This window comes from Callorhinus ursinus, unplaced genomic scaffold, assembly GCF_003265705.2.
Source record: "Callorhinus ursinus isolate GAN/ISIS: 27379988/994484 unplaced genomic scaffold, GSC_fseal_2.0 scaffold15, whole genome shotgun sequence".
NCBI lineage: Eukaryota > Metazoa > Chordata > Mammalia > Carnivora > Otariidae > Callorhinus > Callorhinus ursinus.
Genome location: NW_027397077.1, coordinates 14,386,497 through 14,412,862, shown reverse-complemented (window position 1 = coordinate 14,412,862; position 26,366 = coordinate 14,386,497). Strand labels below are relative to the sequence as shown.

Genomic DNA, 26,366 nt, shown 5'->3' with positions numbered 1-26,366 from the left:
TGTGTATGTGGGGATGGGGGGTGTGATGTGCAATGTGGAAACACAGAAATAGGAAAGATACAATCCTTGCCCTCTTGGAGCTTTCTATCTGTGAAGAAAGGCAACATGCAACAACTGTACAGAGTAGTGCTACATAATGCATGGACTAGCAGAGGCCTTCGGGAAGAAAAAGCAAGAACATTTCCAAATGGGCCGACTTCAGGAAGAGCTCGCTCAGGAGAACTCTGCAGGAATATTTGGACAACCTGAGAGGAGGGATTCCAAAGTGAAGAAACAATTTAAATAAAAAAAGATGGGCCTTTTCCTCCCACAATATTCCTGATACAATAAGCAATGCATGAATTACTGTCCCCATTTTAGAGATGCAAAATAGAGAAACAGCAGATTAAATGACTTGCTCAAGTTCCTACAGCTAGAAAGTAACTGATTAAGAACTTGGATTTTCTGACTCCTAGTCTAGATCTTTCTATAAATCCCCTTTGGGTGGAAACTCAAAGCACAGAATCCAAGAAATAAGAAACTGAAAGGACTGACTTTAGACCCCCCAGCAGGTAGATTTTATTTACAAATTTAATAGTAACTCAGTCTAAGTGAGCAGTCACAATGGGTTTGTAAAAATTCCCCTGAGGCAAAATAGCAAGACCCTACTCACTAGGGTGACTGAAGGCTGGTGTCCTCTGTCTTAAGTGAAGTAAAGAACTCCAATCCATGAATATCCGAATGATTAAATGAGAAATGGGAGACCAAAGACAAAGGAAAAAACCAGACATCATCAATGTTACAGCTGTTACACAAGGTCTGTCCACTACTAATCCTTTTTACCCCTTTTTTACTGCTAAACCAAAACAAGCTAACTTCTTGAACAATCATAAAAAGAAAATTAGATGATGCCTTTGAATCTGTTCCACAGCAAAAGCCCAGGTTCTGTTCGGATATAAAGATGTAAAGAAACCTCAAGCTTAATAATTCAAGAAAGCAATTATGGGAATCTATATAAGCCCATGTTTCTTAAAAAGCACCCAAAAGCCTCCCTACATTTGTGTAGAAGATACAGATACTCAAAATAAAATGAAGTTACTATTAGTCAGTCACTTCCAGTAACAATGACTAAACTGTCCAAAAAAAAATCAAATTGTTCACTAAAGAGCTCTAAGGCGGAAAAAACAGTATTGATCAGTTTAAATTTTATCCCTACTACTTACTTCTAAACATCCTCTGTGGAGATGCTTAATGCTTAGATACAGCAAGAAACAAAAAAGCAGTTAGATTCCTGGCCATCCAATAGCTGGATAATCAGCCTCTAAATTGATGACTATTAGGAACATCTCAGAGACAACACAGATGAATGAAATAAAACATAATCCAAAAGAATTTCCGGAATAGTGTCAATCTCTCCTACCAAATCATTTTTCAGAGCTGCTAACAATTAGAAAATGATTCATTTGCTTTTCATCTTCTCTCTCTTCTGGCACAGTCTCCAGTGGAGGGCTTAATGAGAAGTTAAAAGACCACAAGATAGGCAGCAGCAGATCTTAAAATGGGCATCAAATGGGTCTGTTTTACTTGATGAAGACAAAGAAAAATCTAATATTCCAGAAAATTTGCCAGGAATAGAGATTATGAGGTTAACAATGAAAAATTTTTTTCTTCCAAGTGACTCTCCTTACTAAAGATCATTTTAAACAGCAGTGAATGCAACCAAGCACAAACAATTAGAAAGTTCAAAGAAAGGCTTCCAGCCCTTGAAAATCAGTCCTACCTGAAAATATCTGACCTTTGCTGCAAATAAAATTCTTGTGGAAACAAGTGGCTGACCATTCCCAAAGAATATAAAGCAGTACTGAAGATTCACCCACACTTAAGCTTCAAAGGTTTAATTATGACTAATGTGTAAATTCTGACAGTGTAATGTTAGCAGATAATTAAGCTAAGGAAAACACATACTAAAGAATTTGTAAAAGCCTTAAAAGAAATTGCTAACAATTTTCTAAAGTAGCAAATCTGAAAAATGCACAATCCAACAAGTTAATAACTTAAAGAATAACCTAAGAACCCGGGGCCATTCTCATCACTGCAGAGCTACAATCAAGCTTTTGGTTATGATTAGCTAATTCTACATAAATATTCTGGATTTACCACTTCTGCTACAGACTAAAACTAAGCATTCTCCCAGGCAAAAGTCCTACTCCCATGTAACAGCTTACCCATCAGAATACACACCTCCAAACTCGGATAAATAATAAAAACCTGTAACTACTGCCTTCTCAAAGTTTCCAGGTAGCTCTTGTAAAATGCCATTCTCCTAAAATCTTTGTGTCTGGCATTCAGAAAAGAAGACTCAATAAATTCCATTTATACATACCTTCAAAATGACCTTTTGTACGGAATTCCTCAGTTCTTGAAACATGGGAGTTTGAAAATGAAATACTATTTATAGTAACTAGTTCAGCGACATCTAAAGGGATCTTTGGGGTTAACATTCACATATAGGCTGACCCTAGTAGCCAGGCACACAAGGAGAACATGATTATGGTGTTAGGGTATCCTTAACCATACCAACGCAGAAATAGATTGTTTTTCACTAAAATTATTTTTTTCTCTCTTCTCTCTCCATGTAATCTAGAAGAAAGGAGGTCTAGATTGAAAAAATGACCTTAATGCTAAAGAGCTGTCACAAATAGTCAAAAAATCAGAAGATTCCTATTACCCTCAGTTTCTACAAAATAAAATAGGATAATACCACCTTCCCAAAAATAATGATACCATTTAGGCATAACACAAAGGCAACAACCGACCTACACGGTAACAGATCAGGACTAGGGTTCTGAAGTCACATGCAGGCCAGTGCAGAGGAAAAGAGAACTGGTTACTGGTGAGGATCTGTATCCCCCTTCCGTTCCTTTCCTAATTAGGAGACCCTGAGGAAATCCCTCTTTAAGCCCAGCTCCTTTGCAGAAAAGGAGAATATAAACAAGATCATGAATAGAAAACCATTTATAAACTGGCAAGTATTAAGCAAATGTGAAAATACTAATGGCAGTAGCATAAACAAAATTTCTGTGGTAAATTGAGAAACTTGAGAGTGTGAACACAAGTAATTTAGAGCCCTGGCATGGAAACAAGACAAAAATGGAAGAAAAACCTCTTAATTTGCTTCCAATCTCCCCAGGTCCTCCTTTCTGCAGACCTTCACAAGGCAGAATTACAGGTAAAGAGGAGCAGCCGGCTTGTATAGGGACCACCAGACATCTGAGCTCTTGATCACAGAAGCAACTTCTCTAAAGCATGACTCAGGATTATCTCTAAGGTAAAGCCAAATCCAAATAAATACGCGTGTTCCGTTTTAAATAGACTCTAAATATCAAAATTCAAGACACACTGAGAGATCCATAGAAGGATTCACCCTAGGATTCCTTCATGTAGGAATGCTTTGGGTAAAATATGATTTATGAAAATTTCAATCACACAAATCTTAGCAATGGCCATCTATGGCAGTCCTCATCACTCAATCCTTAATATCTACGGTATTACATAAAATGAAATATTAGTAAGGACTGACAGTTCTCAAGCAGAGACCAAGTTCTCTCAAACTAACAACCCTGCAGACAAGAAGATTGTTCCTTTTCCTAGCCACACATTTGCTCATTTGAAAACATCAATCTTGGGCTCGGGCCTGTACTAAATGCTGTCCTCTAGCTTTTCTCCTATTCTGAGATCGCACCTGGACATTTGTGACAGGAAGAAAATAAATATGCCAAGGGGAAACGGTAAGAGATACCTGGGCTATCCCAAACTTTCCTGGCCAAACCAGGTCACCCCACGTTGGCTTGCCACTCAAACCTCTTCTATCACCAAGTCCTAAAACTGGATTTATCAACTTGCTCCAGAGCAGCTATACTTAAACAGAAACATGATAACTTCAGCAGAATATCCAAGGAGGCTCTGTTTCGTTTCTTCCGTCCCACCCTCAGACACAACCTCCACAACTGTCAGCCCAGCAGGTGCTTCAGGGGCTCCCCATTACCATGGTCATTTATCACCTCTGACATCAACCATTAAAAATGCCAAGATACACAAATCTGAGCATAAAGAACTCAGCTGCACTCAGTGTGTCTTTGAAGGCAGAAAATGCCCTAAGGCAGAGCTCAGAAGCCCTGTCACAGCCTTTAAATTTGGGCAAAAGGTGGCTAATAAGCGCCACCCCCTAAAACAATCATTTTTGAGCAAAACTCGAGGTGTCCCCGTCCGGGCCGTGCTTCGCTACTACCCTGTAGCCAAAGTCCCCCCCCCCCCCCCCCCCCCCCCCCCCCCCCTGGCGTGGGACACGAGATGCTCCGGGCCCGGGCGGGGGGCGCGCCCCGGTGTCGCGAGCCCGGGTCCGCCGAAGCCGCACGTCCCCGCGGGGCGGGCCCCGGAACCCGCCCCAGCCCGGCCTCTCGGCCGCGGGCAGCCCGGCGCCGGCTCGTGCCTGCCCCGGAGCGCGCCGCGCCGGCTCCCCACGGTCCCCCTCAGCGCGGCCCACCACCGCCCGGATTCTCCTTAACCCCGCTACCCCGGCCGCTCCGCGCCGGCTTCCCCTTGTGCCTGGCCCTCCCGAGCCCCAGGCCCCCAAGCCCTGGGCCCGCCCCCACTCACTGCGCGGCGGCGGCGGCGGCGGCCCGGCGGGGAGACGCCGGCGGCCGGAGAGCGGGAGCGCGAGGACGAGCGAGCCTGCGCCCAGCGGCGGCGGCGGCGGCGACGGCGGCGGCGGCGGCGGCGGCAGAGCGGACGACTGAGCCCGCGCCCGGAGTTGCGGCTCCTGCCGCCCGGCGCGGGCGGCGCCTTCCCAGCAGAGCCGCGGCGCCACGAGCGCGGGCGCCCCCTAACGGCGGCGCGGGCGGCAGGCCAGAGGGCCAAGAATCCGGAGGAGCTCCGCGGGGCGCAGCCTGGGCGGAGCGGTCAGGCCGGCTCCGCCGCAGTCCCGAAGGCCCGCCCCCGAGGCTCCGCCCCCGAAACACAGAGGCCGCGTCCAGAAACCCGCCCCTTCGTCCCGCCCCCGACCGCAGTTGGGAATCAGCCCAGCCCCTGGCAGTTTTCCATGCGTCCTCGGGCTCGGGTCCTCATAGCTGTTTCTCTTGCTTCACCAACACGTATAGGGTCCCGACCATGTACAGCGGCTACCAAGACGGAAGGGGGTCCTAATGAGAGGAGAAAAGAAACAAGACCCAAGGAAACTGCAAAATAATGACAAGTTGTGATTCTAAGTCCTAAGAATCGCCGCCTGGGATTCTAAGTACAGGGTTAGAGGAATTGGAGAATAAGGGGAGGGGCCACAAGCGGCGGTGGCCAAGAAGACCTGGACGCCCGGCCTGTGGCCAGAACACCTTCTGGCCTTGCCCTCCTTGAGGGGAACCACCCTCTGGTAAGGCCACCCATCCGGCCCGGTGGGCAGGGAAGAGAAGGGCAGTCAGGCCCAAAGGGTCGACATGGGCAGCCAGGTGGAGAGAAGGGGAGAACTGACTTCAGCAGAGAAAATGACCCGTGCAAAGGTCCTGAGGCCCGAAGAAGCTGGCCCTAGGTGAGCCTGGCGCCGGTATCGCCCTCAGTCCACCACTACGGAAGCCAAGGCTGCAGAGCCTAGGGAATTACCTAAAGTCTCAGAGCTAACTGGTCGGCAAGCATAGAATCCTTCCAAATCCCATTCTCTTCCTGCTTCCTGCTAACCAGATCTCTGTCCCCTTTCAGGCGGGACCAGGCAAATGATGGTGGTTTTGTCCTTTCCCCTCTCCACCAGGATAACCCCTGGCCTTAGGAACTCACCTGTTTTTCATGACTGCATGTGCCTGAGTTGGCTCTGGGGTTTAACTTTTATCCTCATGATCATCACAGTCAAATCTGATAATTTGGTTTTTCTCTGAAAACTCAAATCGATAGGTTGAATGAATGTCATATGCTTCATCAACATGATTGAGTGCTGTATTATCATATTCAAAAGGACTAGATCAGGCTACAGGGAAATGTGTATGAAAATAAGCCACACACAAAATGGTATACGTGGTATAATTCCAATCTTATGTTTAAAAAACACAAATATACAGGGCGCCTGGGTGGCTCAGTTGGTTGAGCGACTGCCTTCGGCTCAGGTCATGAACCCGGAGTCCCAGAATCGAGTTCCACATCGGGCTCCCTGCTCAGCGGGGAGTCTGCTTCTCCCTCTGACCCTACCCCTCTTGTGCTCTCTCCTCTCAAATACATAAAATATTTAAAAAAACCCACAAATATACATAGACAAAAATTTTGAAGAAAATATGTCAAGTCATTGGTCACAGTTCTCTAAGTAATAGGACGGGAATGTTAGTGGTTTATTCTTAACACACTTCTGAATTTTCTTTATTTTCTAGAATGCAGAGATATTGAATTTATAATCAGAAAATCTAATGAGTTAGTTTTTACAAAAGAAAAACACTACCAGAATTACCCAATACTCAGGTCTTGAGGATTTGGTGCCACTGAAAATTCAGAACTGCCCCCTGGCTTGCTGGTGTCCTTCAAAGAGTTATTTCCCTTTTCCTCAACCAAAAACAGAGGAATTAATTTTGTCAGTTGTTTTCTCAGAACTATTCCTATATATCTCTTGAAATATTTATTGCTGTTATAAATTATATTTTCAAATATGCATTTTATAATATATTGATGATTACTGAAATGTGGATAATAACCTTGTATCCAGCAAACTTGGACTATTTTTTAGTTCCACTAAGTTTATAGCCTCTCTTGAATTTTCTGTTAAATAATCATAGAGTCTGCAAGTAATTACATTTGGTATCTCCCTGTCCAGCCTTTATTTCCTGTTCCTTGTTTTACTGCACTGACTAAAATCTTCAGCACAGTGTTGAATAGCAATGATGACAGTGGGCATTTTTATCTTGTTCTTGACTGTTTCGAATATGTTACCCTTAAAAATAGTGTTTGTCGTAGATTTTTGATAGATACCTTTTATGAGGGTAAGGAAGCCCTATTCTGCTTTATTAGGAATGGGTGCTGAATTTTATCGACATGAGATTTTTTCCCCCTTATCCACTGGTGGATTTTATTATATTAAACCGTCCATGCATTCGTGGAATAAACACACCTTTGATGACGTGTTATTTTTTTCGATATAGTGCTGGATTGCATTTGCCAATATTTCATTTAGGGTTTTTGCATCCATATCTACGATGAGATGTGCCTGCTAATTTCCTCGCCTCTTCTCTCCTTGTCTGGTTTTGCTATCAAAGCTACATGAGCTCATAAAATCAATTAAGGAATGGGTGTCTGTTCACTATACAGCTTATGTAAGAGTGCGATTTTCTGTAGTTTGGATTTTCTATAGGATTCTCCTGCAAACCATCTTGGTTTGGGAGTTGGGGGTGGAAAGTGTTTATACTGCCACCCCAACCCACAATATTCAATCTGGCCTCAATCTCTCCACCTAAATAGCTCTTGTGGGGCCACCAGTTATCTCTTTGTTGCTGAATCCAAAAGAACCTCCTTAGATCTCCCGCACTCAGGCCTCTCTGTAGGGATGCTGTTGGCCACACCCTCCAGGAGACAGCCTCTTCCCGGGGCCGTCCTAGTTTCCCTGCTTCCTCTGCAGCCCCTCCCCTCAGACTCCTGGAGATGCACCTCTTCTTGCTCTACCCACCCCTTCTGCCCAGGTTTCTGGCCAAGACCATCCTCTCCTGTCTACCCATCTCTGTGGACTGGCTCAGCCACCTCCACGGATTCCATTATTGTCTCTAAGCCAAAAGATTCCCAGTTCCATACCTCCAGCCCAAGCCTCTCTCCTGAACTCGACCCACAGATGCTGCATATTCTGTGCCAGGCACTGTGCTAAGTGTTTTTGCCCTCCGGATCAGTTCTCTATTGCCACATAAGAAACCATTCCCAAATGTAGGGGCTCAAAACATAAACATTTCTTATCTTACAGTTTCTATGGGTCAAGAATTTAGAAGCAGATTAGGTAGAGAGCAGACCTTACAGTCTAGATGTCAGCTGGAGCTGCAGTCCGCGGAAGGCTGGGCTAGGGTCGGAGAAGCCACTTCCAAGATCACTCGGGTAGTTTTTGGCAAAAAGCAGTGGTTTCTTTTCACCTGAGCTTCTCCGACAACATGGCAGCTGGGGTGTCCCCCAGCGCCAGTGATGTAAGAAAGAAAAGACAGAAGCCACAATGTCTTTTATTTTTTATTTTTTTAAGATATTATTTATTTATTTGAGAGAGAGAGCACAAGCAGGGGGAGGGACTGAGAGAGGGAGAAGCAGGCTCCCTGCTGAGCAAGGAGCCTGACATGGGACTCAATCCCAGGACCCTGAGATCATGACCTGAGCCTAAGGCAGATGCTTAATAGTCTACTGAGCCACCCAGGCACCCCGAGAAGCCACAATGCCTTTTATAACGTAGCCTTCAAAGTGACGTATATGTAGTCCCTTGGTCTCACAAACCGACCCTATTACAGTGTGGGAGGGCACCACACAAGCCACAAGCACGTGGGTCCCAGGAGGACGGGATCACTGGGGTATCTTGGAGGCTGCTCACCACACCCTGACAACTCTGAGGACAGACTACCCACATCATCCCAGGGTACATATGAGAAAACTAAGGCAAGGAGAGGGAAAGTCCTTGACCAAGGCCACACAGCCAAGTGTGAGAGGAGAGCTTTGAACACGACTCTGCTGTCCTCCCCCTGGGTCTCTCCTCCTGTACACCCTTGTCCGATGGCCCAACACCAGCTTCTTCACCTTCTCCATGTGCGAACCTGAACCCTGTCAATTTGCCACCCCCAAACCTCTCAAGTCCCCAGCTCAGCTCAGCAAGTGGTGCCACCGTCCTCCCATCTGTCCAAACCAGAAGCTTTGAGTCACGCCTGCTCCTCCCGCCCCCTCACTTCCCAGTGCCGGGTAACCCAGCCCTGCCAAGTCTTCCCGTCTCAGTGCAGCCTGGACCCATCTCTCCTCTCTCTTCCTCTCCAAGCCACTGACTTGTCTGCCCTGCACATCTGCAGGAGCCCCCTCCCTCACCACCCTCATTCTCTCTGCCCTCACACTACCCACCCGCCCTCTTCTCTCCGGCATGAGTCACCTTTAAGAACACAAAGCTGGTTGTGTCACCCTGCCTGCTTTAAACTCCTTCAGTGGTTCCCATTGCTTTCAGGATCGAGCCTAAATTCCCTCCCATGTGATCTGCCCCTGCTTACTTCTCCAGACTCTCTCTGCCCCTCTTCTCCTCAGGACCCCAGCCCCTCTGGCCACATTTCACTATCCAGGACCCACTGTGGATTTTTTTACTTTAGGCACTCCATTATGCTGTTCCCTTAGTCTAGAACATTCTTCCCCCCAGGCCTCAGCATGCCCGTATCCTCATCCTTCAGCGTATCATTATCTCCTGACCTCCCAGCCATGCTGATGTTGCCCAGCTGTAACTTCCACAGTGCCCACTTCTCTGGCCACCTCTCTGCCTCTCAGCTGAACTGTGAGCTCCCTGAGAGCAGAGGCTGTGTCCCTCTGTCTTAGAAGAGCACCCTGTGTGAGCACAGTGTGCCTGGCACTTAGTACCTACTCAACAACTATGTGCCAGTTTGGTGCATTCTCTCCACTCCCTCCCTCCCCCCTTGCACTCCATATTCTGGCCCTAGACAATGTTCGGTTCATCTGGTGAAGCATGGGATCCCTCACCTCCACGTCTTTGCACATGCCGTTCCCTCTGCAGGAATGCTCTGGCCTCCTGTCCCTCTATTTATTCAGCTAACTCCTATATCTTCATCAGGAAACTAGGCTTGCCAGATTTAGCAAATGAAAATACACCATGCCCGGTTAACTCTGCATCTCAGATAAATAACAAATAATTGTTTTAGGAAAATTATGTCATAAATATTGCATTAAATACAAGGGTCCTTCCTGTATTTCATCTGACAGCCCCGAGCAGGAACCAGCATGAGTTCCCTCCTCCTTTGGGAGATTTCTCTGATCTCTATCCCTACCCACTTAGGTCCGCTCACCCCTCAACACCTGGGCTCCCAAACCACACCCCTGCCTGCCCCCACTGAGCATAAAGCTCATTCTGTTTTGAAACTAACCTAGAATGTGACCTCCTTGACAGAGAAGACGGTGTCTCAGTATTCAAAGTGAGTTTTCATCTGGGACAACCCTGGCCACAGGAAATGGTCAGTAAGGTTTACTCAGTGGAGAAATGAAAGAGCACAGAAGACATGAAAGTAAACAAGATGGGGGCGCCTGGGTGGCTCACTCGTTAAGTGTCTGCCTTCAGCTCAGGTCATGGTCCCAGGGTCCTGGGATCGAGCCCCGCATTGGGCTCTCTGCTCAGCGGGAAGCCTGCTTCTCCCTCTCCCACGCCCCCTGCTTGTGTTCCCTCTCTCGCTGTGTCTCTCTCTGTCAAATAAAATCTTTAAAAAAAAAAAAAAGAAAGTAAACAAGATGGAAGAAGGAACCAGCAAATGAAACTCGGCCCAAAACACAGGATGAATCTCTGGGATGATGACTGCAGAGAGGAGCTCCTTTTCCCACCCCACCTCTACCCCCTGCCCTGTCTCTGTCACTTAGAGCCCCTACCCACCCACCCCCAGCTTCAGGGGGCCTTAGGATTGGTGGAGCAGAAATGCAAAAAAGAAAGTCTGTCCCTTCAGGGGTTTTTCCAAAACAGTCTCCTAAGCATTCAAATGGGAGAGCCTATAGGGTACAGTAAAGGGGGGAGTAGGGGGGAGTGTATGCCTCAACCTTAAATTAGAAAGATGCTGTGAGGATCCTCTGGGTGGGGAGGTGCCCCCAAAGGTTGTGGGGTGCTGCTCCACTGCTCAGAGAGCTACTGAAGTCCAGCCAGACCACCTGGGAGCTAAACCTACACTCAGCCCACATGTGGCATTCCAATGACCTCCCACATGGCTCCCAAGCTGAGGACAGTCCCTAGGGATCCCAGGAAGTAAGGGACCCTATAGCAACCAATTGCATAGATTATCTGGACCCAAAACATTCCTGAGCTCTTTCCAACTACCCCTCCTGGAGAATTCTGAATAGTCAAGGAACTGGCCAGGGGAGAAGTCCACTCCATCCACCTGTCTTGCTGGTGGGCTCCTTCTCTTCTGTGTATGTGTCTCTCCCTTTCTTGCCCTCGGTCCCCTTTGGTCCTTATACCTCTGGTTTCACCGGCTGAGGTTCTTGTGGGACTGCTGAAAGGCATTCTTTAGCCTTTGGCTCACTGGCTGCCCCAGTTGAGAAATACATTTCTAAACTACCCCCCTTCTCCACCCCTGGGGACCAGCCCCAGTCCCTCTGCACACGTGCCCCAGCCTCTAGGCCAGCCCTTCGGCACAAGTTAGCCTTACGGCCAGTACTTTCCAATGCCTCCCCCACTGCCAGCCACAGAGATGCTTTGGCAAGTTTGATGAGAGCGTTTTTCCTTTTTATAAGGTTCCTAATTACCTGTTATTTCTGATCTTCCCTTTAATCAGCTTCCAGAACTCTGCTGGGAGCTACAGAACCAGCGGGGAAGAATCTGGTTCTCACCAGGGTTGAGAGAGAGGCCCTGTGGTTGTCCTTGGATGTCACCATCCTCTTTACCATTATGACTCTGTAATTAGAGAGAATGGATCTGCCATTAGAGCAGGAATCGGAAGCTCTGGCTTCTGGCTCAGTCCCATGGGTGTCTCAGCGTGCCCCCTCTGAGAATGTCACGGGCCTTGAAAGTCCAGAGGGAATAAAGCTGCCTGACCACTGCTTGGGCAGCAGGCAAGACAACCCCGGATTCTGAGTTCTCATCCTCCCTGACAGCTCAGTGCTCTAAACGCCTGTCAGTAACACATTTCAGGCCTTGGTTGTCTTCCCACCTCATTCCTAATCCAAACCACTTCCCTGCATATGTTTGTTAGTTGAGCAAAGGCCTACCCACTTGCAAAGCACAGCTCCTGCCTCTTCTGCTGGCCCTCCCAGGCTGGGTCCCTCCAGGTCCTACAGCCTCTCCTCCCTACCATATCCAATGCCCCTCTTGCCATACATCTTGCTGCCTGCATGCCCACCCCCACCCTCAACCTAGTGAGGGGGCATCCATGCACCCCCCCACCCATCCAACTGCATCTCTTTTGTCAAGGAGTTTTTTTGGGTCTCTGTCTGAAATAGGGCTGTGTTACCTTTAGAGAGCTACTGTGTTTTCCACAAGGTGCAAGAAACAATATTGGTTGGGCTGCCATAGTATGGGATCTGTTAACTTTCCAGGAGCTTCTGAAATAAGAGGTCTGATTAAAAGGCAGGAAAGTTATTTTAAACCTATTGAAATGTCCCTCGGGTTTCATGAGGAAGGTAAGGGTTCAAACACCTCAATGGCTAACAGTGGGTCCATTGTTAACCCAGCAAAAATGTGAGCATCGTGTAGAGAAGTAACTATAGTAACAGCGTGAAGAGCCGTGATTTGGGTTTCAGAATTCTGTTACACATGTCACTCATCTCCTGTCACTGACGTCAGGTCCTGAGACCTAGCAAAGCACATGGGGTGGGACCCCAGCTTGTTCTCCGGTTGTCACTCCCCAGCAGCATGGGCTTGGACTCAGGAGCCCCCAGCCTCAGTTTCCTCAACTGTAGAATTGTGTAAGACAACTTCTTGGCAGGGTTGTTGAGACAATGAAATTAAAGGATGAAAAGATCTGATAACGCAGTGCCTGGTGTGAAGTCAGCACACAATAAATTGGTAGCTCCTATTATAATAACTAATTGCTATACTGCTGATCTGGAAAGATAAATATAGAATTGAAACTCTAGCAGGCAGCAGGACCAGGCTGAGAGAGGGGACATTTTGAGACTGATGATTTGATTGTTCCACTAAGGCCTCTTCAAACATCCATTTATTTTGGTTGCAAGTTGAATATTGTCCACACTGATAATTGCTATGAATAATTAAGAAACAATAGCTTCTGCTGACATTCTTATAGCACTTGTGTGATTAGCTAAATATCTTTTTATAACCTTTTCTTTGTCCTAAGACACATAAAACCTAAACCCCTCACATCATAAAACTACGTTGGCAGGATGATGTCATTATACAAAATAATAAACAAGAAAGTAACTCTTTATTGGGAAGTTATGGTGCCCCCCCCAATCTTGGCTGATTTTTTTTTTCTTTTCTTTTCTCTCTCTCTCTCTTTAGTAAATTTTGTTACTGGGGTATAATGTTCATATAGGAATGTACACAAAGCATAAATGAATGGCTTGATGAATTTTCACAAAGCGAACATACACTTGCGACCAACACCCAGACCAAGAAACAAATCATCACCAGGACTCCAGAAGCCCCCCTCAGACCCCCTCCTAGTTGAACATTTCTTTTCTTTTTCTCCTCCTCCTCCTTCTTTGAGATATAATTTACACACCATAGGATGTATCCATTTGAAATATACAGGTTGATGGATTTGTTTATATTCATACAGATGTACAACCATTACCACCAACCAGTCTCAGAATTCTTCCAGCATTCCCAAAACTTCCCTGGTTCCTGTTCAAGGTCAGTCCCCACTTCAGTCCTGAGCCCCAGGCAACCACTGATCTGCTTCCCTTCTCTAGTTTTGCCTTTCTTAAATGTTCATGTAAGGAGAAGAACACAATAGTAAACATACCAGAGTAGTTTTGTGTGTTATGACTGTTTTTTCTTTATCCTAAAATATATAGATGTAAATCTGGCAAGATTAGTGATTCCCAAGTGTGCCCCATGAAATAACTTTAGGCAGCGCACAGACAACTATCTGATATCTTAACTGTGTATGTTTTCTAAGATATATGAAAATAACTAGCACATCAAACCACTGGTGTCACAGACACCATTCCTTAGATCTAGAACAGATTTAAAAACTAATCAACTTAAGGAACCATATTAGTAATAACACAGATAGTAAACAGATAACACAGAAATTGTAAAGGTATATGTAAATGATGGAAACCAGTAAAATAGTGACCTAGATTAAGAAAGAGAAATCATTTCTGTGAGCCCTGAAATTCTCTGCATGTTAATCAATATATAGCTTTTTAAAAATATTATTCAGGATTTTAAGACCATTCAGGTGTTTTATTGACCATTCCAACATTTTTTTTAAAGTAATCTCTACACCCAGCATGGGGCTTGAACCTATGACCCAAAGACCAAAAGTCACATGTTCTACGGACTGAGCCAGCCAGCAACGCCTATCCTAACACTTTTTATTGCATGCCTTCTATATGCCAGATGCTAGATAAATGTTCATTTAGAGATTCTAGTCAAGCTGCTTTTTGTATTTACATCATAAATATTTTTTAAAGGAATCTGATGATTTAAACACAGTAACACACAGGAGAGTATGGTTATGCACTCGCACACAGGAGTTGTCCCTAAGGTTCTCTGGGCTGACAAGAACCAGAATTCAGAAAAGGGAGAGAAGGCATGATTGGATGATGAGGGATTTGGCCACATGAGGGGGGAATTTAGATAGGCAGAGAAGATGGGAGGATGGTTCTAGCAAAAGCAGAAGCAAAGCAAAGGCCAAGAAACAACTGGAAAACCTGCATCCTTACCACCACCAGCGAACCACTGAATCAACTTTGGATACATTTTCTTACTATTTGTGCCAGTTTGGGTCAACATTTTCCTTGCAACTGAAAATATCTTATTGATACATTGTCATTAAGCTGCATTGTAAACATGAATTCCTAAATCCACCAAAAAAGATTGGGGTGCCTGACTGGCTCAGTCAGTAAAGCATGTTAACTCTGGATCTCAGGGTCATGAGTTCAAGCCCTGTGTTAGGTGTAGAGCTTACTTTGAAAATAACAATAAGTAAATCAAATAAAGGGATGGCATCCTTAAAAGAGTTTTCAGAAGGATCTTAAGTTTAAGTTTAAATTGACTAGAATACTCTGCTGTGGTTGATTTAATTAGCAAAGATGGGAACTAGAATTTGAGTGACTACAATTATGTACACTCTCAGTAACCCAGAGGTGGCTTTTATTATTGCTCTCTTTTTATGGACATTTTGTGGAGACTCAGAGAGGTATGCAGACCAGCTCAGGTCACACAAATAGCAAGTGTCCCAGCCAGGATTTAAAAGCCAGGTCTGATTTAAAAGTCAGGTCTGACTTGCCAAAACCCTACAGGGCATCCCATCCGGAGTGAATTTTTTTTCTTAAAGATTTTATTTATTTATTTGAGAGAGAGAATGAGATAGAGAGAGAGAGCATAAGATGGGGGAGGGTCCGAGGGAGAAGCAGACTCACTGCTGAGCAGGGAGCCCGAGGCAGGACTCGATTCTGGGACTCCAGGTTCGTGACCCGAGCCGAAGGCAGTCACTCAACCAACTGAGCCACCCAGGCGCCCCTGAGTGAATTTGGATGGGAGCTGGGTAGTCAAAACAAAGGAAGAGTTGAAGTAGTCTCAGTAGGCAAACAAACAGAAATTGAAGCAGTACTAGAAGGGATTTTTCTCTTTCTTTTTTAAGTAAACTCTACCCCCAACATGGGGCTCGAACTCACAATCCCAAGATCAGGAGTAACATGCTCTACCAACTGAGCCAGCCAGGGGCCCCTGAAAGGTTTTTCTTACTTTTTAGATAAGACAATGCTGCCAGCAACCTCTCACTTTTTCTGCCACATCTGAACCAGACACAAAAGTATTTGAAAATGTGAAACTGCTTATGAGATGTACAATCCCAACAAGTATTTATTGAGCTGGAGTAACTGCAGGTGCTGTTTTATAGTCCCACTGAGAGAAGAGCTGGACTATGGTACAAACTCTATGAAAACAGAATTTTCAAATGCCACACTAGACTTACAGGTCTGACATTTTTTTTAAAAAGCATCTAAGATGCGCTGCTTAGAAGTAAGGATTTGGACTCTAGTGTCAGAAGACCAAGATTCAAATCCCAGCTCTCCTACTACTTGCCATGTGACCTTGAGCAGGTTCCTTATCTCGCTGAGCCTCGGTTTTCTGATCTTTAAAATGGAAATAATAATGTACTTAGTTCAGAGGCTCCTGGGTGGCTCAGTCGGTTAAGCATCTGCCTTGGACTCAGGTCATGCTCTCAGGGTCCTGGGATGGAGCCCCACATGTGGCTCCCCGCTCAGCTTCTCCCTCTTCCTTTGCCCCCCCCCTCACTCGTGTGCACTCTCTCTTCTAAATAAATAAATTTTTAAAATAGTACTTTGTTCAGGGGCGCCTGGATGGCTCAGTCGGTTAAGTGTCTGCCTTCGGCTCACGTCACGATCCCAGGGTCCTGGGATAGAGCCCTGCATCGGGCTCCCTGCTCAGCGGGAAGCCTGCTTCTCCCTCTCCCACTCCCCCTGCTTGTGTTCCCTCTCTTGCTGTGTCTCTGTCAGATAAAAAATAAAATCTTATGAAAAAAACAGTACTTAGTTCAAAAGGCAAGTATGCTGATTAGATCAGATAATGCTGGGTTCAGAACTTAATAGAGGTTAGAGAATATTACTTTTTGTCATTTTACTATTCCTCTTGAAAAAATAAATGCCTATAATCTCTCGTGTACCAACACAGAGCTGGAGCAAAGGGAGAGCTGGCTGGCAGCCTGGATTATGCAGGAGGGTGTTAATCCACACTTGTTGGTTCTTCCTGTATCTTCCTTTCTCCCTTCCTCCTATTCAAGAAGGGAGCTGATTCTAGGAATACTGACTGGAGTCTGGAAGCCTGTGGAAGGTGGTGCAGCCAGCCACAGGGATAACCTCAGAAAGATTCCTGGGGCCCAATAATGTCGAGAAGAGAGCAGAGGACCCTGGAGACACGGGGGCCAGGTGGACAGGCCCACCCTCGGCCCACCATGTGACTGATGACCCAGAGCCAGAGTCATCCCTGTCCCTCACCCTGGCCTCCCTTAAACCCTCAGCACGGTGTGATACTCAGTATGTGTGGCTGAGGAGTGGGGAGTACATGCCCAGGGAAGAGTGCAACTAAGAAAGGGGGAGGCCTGCACTGAGGGGAGTTCTAGGAAAGAAAGCCTTACTCCTTGTCCACCTGAGCCGGAGACTGAGAGTCATACAAGCTACAGCAAGAAGAATTCAGAGTTGCTTGTTTCTAGGACTTTGGGGTGGATACAAGGTCCAAGATTCCAGCAAGGAATAGAAAAGAAGGCAAACCTGTAATCGCGCCTACGAGCCCATCATCTGTTGGCCAGCATGGTGGCGGCAGCTGTCCAGAGGCCTTTGGTCTGGGTGTGAGCACAAACAAGGAAGCAAATGAGGTAGGAGAGGAACATATAAACATACCTTTCCCACCCGGTTCTTACTAAGTCCCAAGATTGGGGTTTGCAGCTAGGGTTTAGCAATTAAAGCTGAGATGTTGCAACACCTTTCCAGTTTGAAGAGGTGAAGGCATAAGGCCTGTGAATTTGTGGATTTGATACCACAGCCTTCTGTGCAAACAGGGGACTCACTCTGCCCCTCCAAGGCGGGGGATGTGGGGGGGCTAGCTCTGGTTCCACTATTATCCCAAGCCCCACTATGAATGTCAGTTCTTTCCCAGAAGCAAATTGAACCACCAAATCTCTTTAAATCAGTGCTGACAGCCTAACCCCAAGTTTATGAAGCTGCAGGCCACAGAGGAGGCCCTCGGCTCCAGGGCTGCACCATGTGGGGTGAGTGTCTCTGACTCGAATGAACCAGAGCCTAGATTTCACTGTTTTCATCACCTTAACATTTACATTCGGAGAGCCTGGGGAAACAGCTCTTTGAGACAGAACATTAACCTTTGCTATAGCAAAGTCTTGGCTGTCTTTAAACCCCCAACAAAAAAATGCTACTCCTTACAACCATTCTAGCCTCGAGTCTCCTGGAAAGGTCAAAACATGGGAGGAGCCCAGACAGCAATGAAATCTCAGGAAATCTTAGAGCTTACGGGGACTGTAATGACCATCTAAAGTCCACTCTAGCACTTTATGCATGAGTAAACTCAAGCTGAGGAGGTGGGGGCGGTTACAGAACTTTCTGCAGTCATATTACTGGATAGTCAATGAACTGTGACTGGAAATTGTGTTACCTGACCGTTCACTATAATGAACATCTGTTGGTTACTACACTTGACCCTTGAGCAATGCATGGGTTAGGGGCACTACCCCCGTGCAGTTGAAAATCTGAGTATAACTTTTGACTCCCCCCAAAATTTAACTCCTAATAGCCTAGGAGTTAAATTGAATTAAAAAATTGACAGAAGCCTTACTGGTAACATAAAGTCAATCAACACATTATGTTATATAAATATATATATATAACATATGTACACTGCATTCTTACAATAAAGTAAGTACAGAAAATGTTAAGAAAATCCTAAGAGAAGATACATTTATAATATTGTGCTGTATTTATAGAAAAAAAGTCCACTTATAAGTGAAATTGAACCTACACATGCAGTTCATGCCCATGTTGTTCAAGGGTCAACTGTATATGGAGACCTCTGTAGTTGTGTGACTCACAGGGGGAACAGGCTTCAGCTTCCCCTATGGAAGTCAGAGAGGCCCCAAATCCCTCCTCCACTTCCTGGAAGCAGGGAGATAACCTAAGCTCAGCCACCAGGACACTCTCACCTAGCCCTATGATAACGTCCAACCTGCCTGTGGCCACCATATTGGTTCTGCCCTAGGAACAGACTACTCTGAGCAGAGCCATATGTCCTAATGATAAATTTACCTGGTGATCAGTTCACTCATTGACCAATTTGCATTATGAACAGTTTATCTAAAATTCAAGCCTCTTTTGAGTATTTTTGCATTCATCTGGCTGCCATGTTTTTGTTTTTGCCACATTTTCGGGCATTTTTATGGATTTAAAAATTTAATTTCCTCTAAGGGTTTTTTTTCCTCTGCTAAATTTTGTATCTGTGTGTGTGGGGGGGGGTGTGTCTGTGTGAGCTCTACACCCAATGTGGGTCTTGAGCTCATGACCCCAAGATCAAGAGTCACATAGTCTACCGACTGAGCCAGCCAGGTGCCCCATAAATCTTGTATTTCTGATTAAGTATTTATGAAATGTGTCACCTTTTATAAACAATAAAATTGTTTACTGTTGTGGGAGTCTTTTAATAGTATATGAACCTTCCAACACACTGTAAGGGACTTTTTTACAAGTTTGTATAGACTCTTTCTTCAAAGTTGTGTGCTCACAGCAAGAGACCCTTACTGAATCTGATATTCAAGGTATTAAATTCAGAATAATCCTAAGTTTTAAGCATAAAATGGAGTGCCCTTGGTCAGCACTTGATTTGACTTCAGCAATGAGATGAGAACAGCACAGCTCCTAACAATTAATGATAACTAATGTCTGGCTACAATAAATAAGAAAATACTAGAGCAAATGCATAATACTGGGTTCATATTCCATTCAAGTCCATAAACAAGTATTGAGTTTGACTATAATAATAAAACAACTAACATTTCTCAAAGGCCAACTACACGCCAAAGGCCAGGCTGAACACTGTACTATTTTTTTTTTTTTTTACTGTCCACAGTATTTATTACTTGGGTTTTTTTTTTTATCAAGAGAAACTATTCCATAACCCAGTATTCATGTTTCATAGTTCAGGAACACAGGTCAGTGACAAACTTCCATGGAATCCAACTGAAAGAAATTCTTTACATTCCAAAATCACTTCGTACTCTGAAAGATACCGACCTTCATCTCTTCAAGATCTTTCATGGAATCATAATTTCTGTAGAAATCTGCATATGCCTTCTTTCTTGGTTCAGCCACAGCAGACTTAATAGAAAGCTGCAACCCCCAGACGCTTGGCCAGAAAGCCTTGCATTGGAGGTTTTGTCAAAACACTGGAAGTTATAGTGGTCATTCTCCTCAACACCAGCCTCAAACCCAACGTCCTTCCTAACTGATACCTGAACATTGTACTTATGTTTTCTCTTTGAATCGTGCTCTCTCAGGGCAGGGCTTCCTCTTTGTTCACTACTATATCCTCAGCCAGCCCAGAGCAGACACCCAATGGCCCTGTTGGCTGCTACTGCTTATTATTTATCATCTCAAATGTAAAGGTGAGTAAATTCAAGCTCAAGAGTTGTTATTTGTCCAAAGACGTCAGGAAGGGCGGCATGATCCTGAAGCGTGGACTCCTTACACAAAGGAATGTGATCTCACCCGTGTACTCTAACAACGAAAGCCTGAAGGTTAGGGTGAGTGTGGATAGACGACTCAAAAGTTTTAATGCTCTTTAGTGCTGGGGAACTGGGGACAGGGTGTAACAGGTACAGAGGTCCCTGGGAGGGTATGGTTCTGATATGACTCTCTTAAGTCTCTACGGGAATGTCACTGGGGGGTAAGAACATTCCAGAATAAGCCCAAGGTTCCTGGGGAGCCTTGGGATGGAATACAAGCAGGGGTCAGAGGTCAGGGGTATACCCAGGTGGCCTGTGCAAAGTGTTGTAGCCTTCCAAAACAAGGTTAGCTTGATGGCAAAGGGAGAGTCATTCTGAAAACCTGACACAATAAACATGGGACTTTATGGGCCAACAAAGAGATTAGTTTTCACCTCTCTTCTTTTCTTCATCTAATAGATATTAAATTTATTTTCTCTAGAAATTAAAAGTGTCTCAGATTCTCCTGTGCCTTTGGCCTAGTGCCATGTGCTAACAGTAGTCAATAACATTTTGTATAACAAGAAAACTGTAGTTGGGAATGTAAAATGGTACAGCACTCTGGAAAATGATTTGGCAGTTTCTAGAAAACTAAGCATACACTTATCCTACAACCCAGCAGTTGCAGTCCTGGGCATTTATCCCAGAGGAATGAAAACTTATGTTCACATAAAAACCTGTACATGATTGTACACAGTAGCTTTATTTATAATAACCCCAAACTGGAAAGAGCCAAAATACCCTACAATAGGTGAATGATTAAACCAACTGTGGTACACCCATACTGCATGGAATGATATTTAACTATAAAAAGAACAAACTACTGATATAGGCAACAACTTGGATGGATCTCAAGGACATTGTGCTAAGTGGAAAAAAAAAAACCAACTCTCTGATCTCCTGCTGTATGATTCCATTTATATAAAATTCTCAAAATGAGAAAAAGAGACCTGATTAGTAGTTACCAGGGGTAGGGAAGGATGGGTGTGACTATAAAAGGGTAGCACTAGGGAGATCTTTGTAGTGACACAACAGTTCCAGTGGCTACTCAATTCTACACAGGTGATAAAATAGCATACAAACACATCATACCAATGCCAGTGTCCTGGTTTTGATATTGTACTATAGTTCCCAGAGCCATAACCATTGGACGAAACTAGATGGAGGGTTCAAGGACCTCTCTGTACTATATTTGCAACTTCCTGTGAATATATAATTATTTCAAAATAGGAAGTTTTAAAAAAAGAAAAGAAAATTGTGGTGGAAAGCATCACCTGATTTCTCAAATTTCCCTTCTACACCATTCTGAAGAAATTCTAGTCAAGTGGAAGGATGCTCATGCCTCTCATATAGAGAAGTCTTCTTTATTCCTTTTACAGCTTCATAACATTCTGTTTCATGTCTGTATCGTATATATTTTTTCATCTAAACCCTGAATGTTTATTTCCATCTTTTGCTATTGCAAAGTCCTTATATTATTATAAATAGCTACCACGAACACCTTATGCATAAATTTCACCCATTTCTTCTATGACTATGTTTGCAGTACAAATTCTTTGAAGTGGCAAAACTTGTTTTCTTAACAACTATGCTGTATTGCTATATTTATTCTATATTTTAAGCAACATATAAACTTTTTCCAAGGAGCCTCATTTCTGAAAATAGATATTTATGCACACATTCTTAATGGCAAAATTTTTATCTACTTCAAGTTATACATATTCAACATTAATAAAACATTTCTATTTAACTTAAGCTAGTCATTTATCTATTGGTGTTGCTTTAAATACATTTAATTTTTTTAAATATTCATTTATTAGGGAGAGAGAGAGAGAGCACAAGTAGGGGGAAGGGCAGAGGGAGAAGGCGAAGCAGGCTCTCCGCTGAGCAGGGAGCTCCCCGTGCCTGGAAGAGCCAGATCCCAGGACCCCGGGATCACAACCTGAGCCGAAGGCAGCCACTTAACTGCCTGAGCCACCCAGGTGCCCCTTAATACATTTTTTTAAAAAGATTTTATTTATTTATTTATTTGAGAGATAGAGTGAGAGCAAGAGAGAGAGAGAGCACATGCAGGGGGAGTGGCAGAGGGAGAGGGAGAAGCAGACTCCCAGTTGAGTAGGGAGCCCCACATGGGGCTCTAGACCAGGACCTCTGAGATCATGACCTGAGAGGAAGGCAGTCACTTAACCAACTGAGCCACCCAGCCACCCCTTAAATACATATTTTTAAAGATTTTCTTTTAAGTAATCTCTACACCAATGTGGGGCTTGAACCAACAACCCCCAGATCAAGAGTCCCATGCTCTAGGGACTGAGCCAGTCAGGTGCCCCAAATTAAATGCATTTTTAAAGTTATACACCCACTATTATAATACGGTTCATTTTTACACAGATCCAGAGAAAATGTACCTAAATATAACTACTACACATACAATAAGACTGGTGTTATTAATTCAGAGACATCTTCGAACCCAGCATTATAAATAGGTTCTAATATATTAAACAAAATGGTTTTCCTTCAGCTAAAAAAAAAAACATTTTTTTAATCTAGTCAAGTAATCAGCATCAAAATGTTTGGGATGCTATGCCGCGCCTGGAAATGGGGCGTTGTATCCATCCTTTAAAAGTTCACGGTACAGTGTGTGGGTGAAGCTTTCTGGGCAACCTTTCCCTCTTTCAGCCTTTGCTGATGCGAAGCCAAAATCTGGGCTCTTAGGCTGAGTTTTGCAACCCACAGAAAATGTGGCTAAGGCCAGAGAACAGACGTATTTATACTTTCGGAGGTCCCACTTTTCACGAGTCACGTGGCTGCCCTGACACCTGCTTCCGCGCCTCCTGCAGCTTGCGGCCGCCAGCCAAGTGGAGCGGGCGCCCTCTAGGGCTGAGCCTCGGGAATAAAACAGTCACCGCCACCTGGGAAAGGGACTGGGGGAATTCACCTGGATGGCTTTTCCTCAACAGCTACGCTTCTAAAGCTTCCAGAAACTAAATTCTATCAGTGCGGTACCAGAAATAACCCAGTAGACCAATGCGTGTGCGTACGAGTGCGTGCACGCGGACACACCCATAATATCCCCCTTTAAGACCCCTGAAAGTTTGTCCCATTCAAACAAGGTTCATTACAGCATTGTTTGTCATGGAGAAACTGGAAACATCAATTTTTTAAAAAAGAAATATTAAAATCACCCTTTGTTTCTTTCCCTTGCTGATCACTAATCCAGATATTCCAGTTTTGCTTTTGCTACAATTTTATAAATTCATAATGATAAGTTAAGACTGTAATTAGACCCATTGCCAGGATAAATATTGCCCATTGCCAGGAGAAGGCAGGAAACTAGTAAGGGTGCTTGCCTCCAGGGAGGGGAATGTCACAAGGGAGACAAGGACACTCACTTTCCCTTTCCCCCCAAATTTATTATGAAAAACTTTCAAACATACAGAAGAGTTGAAAGAATACTGCAATGAATTTCCACGTACTCACCACCTAGATGCCACAGCTGTTGTCACTCGTCATATTTGCTTTAGCTCTATATTTATTTGCCTGAAATATATAATTAAAGACCCACATGAAAAATTGTCTCTTTCACAGACAACATAATTGTCTATGTGGACAATCCCATGGAACCTACAAAAAAAGCTTCTAGAAATAATAAATGAGTTTAGCAAGGTTGCAGACATAATGTCAACCCCTGAAATCCACTGTATTTAGATATACTAGCAGTAAACAATCGGAAACTGAAAATTTTAAAATAACATTTACAATAGCCTAAAAAGGACAGAAATACTCAGACATAAATCTAATAAAATATGTGCAAGATCAGAATGCTGAAAACTACAAAAGTCGTGAAAGAAATAAAAGAAAACGAAGTAAACGGAGAGACATGCTATGAATTTGGTTGGAAGACTCAGTATAGTTAGGATATCAGTTCTTCCCAAAATGTTCTATAGATTCATCTCTATTTTTTTCTTTTTTTGACAGAGAGAGAGTGAGCGAGTACAAGCAGGGGGAGATGCAGTCAGAGGGAGAGGGAGAAGCAGGCTCCCTGCTCAGCAGGGAGCCCGATGTGGGGCTCTATCCCAGGACCCCAGGATCATGACCCAAGCCAAAGGCAGATGCTTTAACCATCTGAACCACCCAGGTGCCCCATTCATCACTATTTCAATCAAAATTCTATCAAAAATTTTTTTGTAGATGCAGATAAGCTGACTGTAAAACAATTTTGAAAAGGAAGAGTAACGTTGGAGGACTTATACTATTCGATTTTAAAAACTATTACACAGCTTCAGTAATTAAGACTATAATATTGAAGGGATAAACATAGAGATCAATGGAACAGAATAGATAGTCCAACTATAGACCCACACAAAACAGTCAATTGATTTATGTACAAAGGTGCAAAGTCAACTCAATGGAGAAAAGATGGTCTTTTTACTAAATGATGTTGAAACAAATGGACACCATCTGCAAAGAAAGAAAACTTGGGACCTAAACCTCACACCTTAAACAAAAATTAACTCAAAATGGGTCATTGATCTAAATGTAAAACTATAAAACTTTAAAGTTTTTTAAAGATTTTATTTATTTTTTTTGACAGAGAGATAGAGAGCACAAGTAGACAGAGGGAGAGGGAGAAGCAGGCTCCCCGCTGAGCAGGGAGCCTGACATGGGGCTCAATCCCAGGATCCTGGGATCGTGACCTGAGCTGAAGGCAGCCACTTAACAGACTGAGCCACCCAGGCACCCCTAAAACTATAAAACTTTAGAAGGAAATATCAGAGAAATCCTTTGCAATCCGGTGTTAGGCAGAGTTCTTAGATAAGATACCAAAATGTGACCCATAAAAGAAAAATTTGGTAAATTGAATTTCATCAAAATTTAAACCTTTTTCTCTACAAAAGACACTAAGAAAATGAAGAGATATGCCACAGACTGTGAGAAAATATTTGCAAGTTAGTTATCCAACAAAGAACTTGTATCCAGAATATATATGTAACTCAACTGTAAGAAAATTTCAAATGACCTAGTAAAAAATGGGCAAAGGATTTAAACAGGTATTTCACCAAAGATGATATACAAATGGCCAATAAGTCTTTGAAGGGATGTTCAACATCATTAGCCATTAGGGAATGCAAATTAAAACCATGATGATATCACTACATACCTAACAGAAAGGCAAAAAAGCGAAAAGAACAAACAAATGATACTACCAAGTGTTGGTGAGGATATGGAGTGGCTGGAACTCTCATACACTGGTAGTGAGAATACAAAATGGTACAGCCACTCCGGAAAGCAGTTTGACAGTTTCTTAAAAGTTAAATACACACACCATATGACCCAGTAATCCCAATCCCACACCATAGAGAAATACCAACATATGTTTACACAAAACTCTGTTAAAATTTTGTATTAGCTCTATTCAGTATTGCCAAAAACTGGGAACAACTCAAATGTCCCTCAACAAGTAAATGGATAAACCAGCTGTGGTACATGCATACAACAGAATACTACTCAGCAAGAACAAAGAATGAACTATTAATACACATGACAACTTGGATGAATCTCAAAGGTATTATGTGAGTGAAAGAAGTCAGTCTCAAAAAGTTATATACTGTATGATTTCATTTATATAACATTCTGGAAAAGGGAATAGTATGACAACAAACACAGATTAGTAGTTATCAGGGATGAGAGGAAGGAGTGGGCTTCGTGAGGACAGTAGGAGGGAGTTTTGGGGGGTCATAGGACTGTTCAGTATCCTCATTGTGGTTGTCAGCTTCAAAACTCATAAAGCTGGACACACACACACACAATTTTGCTATATGCTCACTTAAAAATATATTTTTAAAAAGCTAATCTTCGTGTAAACAAAGGGAGATACAGTCTTACATGCTTATACACAAGTGGTCCTTCCTGTAAATACACAGAAGAAATGAGTCATAGTGGCTGTTGAGGCAGGGAAAGGAAGCAAGGTATCCAAGGTGGGGGAAGGGAGGGCAATTACTTTATACCTTCCTGTACTTGAATTTTTTTCCTATAATGAAATAAATTTCCTACTCAAAAATATTTTTGGAATTCAAAATAAAATACAGAACATAAAGGCATATGGATATGTGGGAAAGAAATACATAAAAGTAATAAATAGTATTTTGATCACAATTGAGATTTATTATAAATCTTCCTTTTATTTTTTTTAAAGATTTTATTTATTTATTTGAGAGAGAGAGAGAGAATGAGAGATAGAAA

The 26,366-nt window shown here is 43.7% G+C and overlaps 1 protein-coding gene across 14 annotated transcripts in view; it reads right to left on the bottom strand.

Moving 5' to 3' along the window:
- Positions 1–26,366, bottom strand: part of KCTD6 (potassium channel tetramerization domain containing 6) — a 38,685-nt gene that overhangs the window by 4,239 nt on the left and 8,080 nt on the right. For 3 of the 14 annotated variants that reach the window (XM_073901448.1, XM_073901451.1, XM_025885528.2), the window contains exon 1: positions 3,143–3,302. Coding sequence is in view for 3 of the 14 variants with exons in the window: in XM_025885517.2 (XP_025741302.2) it covers positions 653–870 (218 nt within the window). In the remaining 11 variants the exon portion in view is untranslated. Of the gene's footprint in view, positions 1–652; positions 2,343–2,362; positions 4,282–4,635; positions 4,702–5,799; positions 5,901–6,457; positions 6,550–7,999; positions 8,137–11,451; positions 11,600–26,366 lie in introns of those variants that run through there. The other 11 variants (XM_025885518.2, XM_073901449.1, XM_025885523.2 and 8 more) reach the window with 9 other exon arrangements.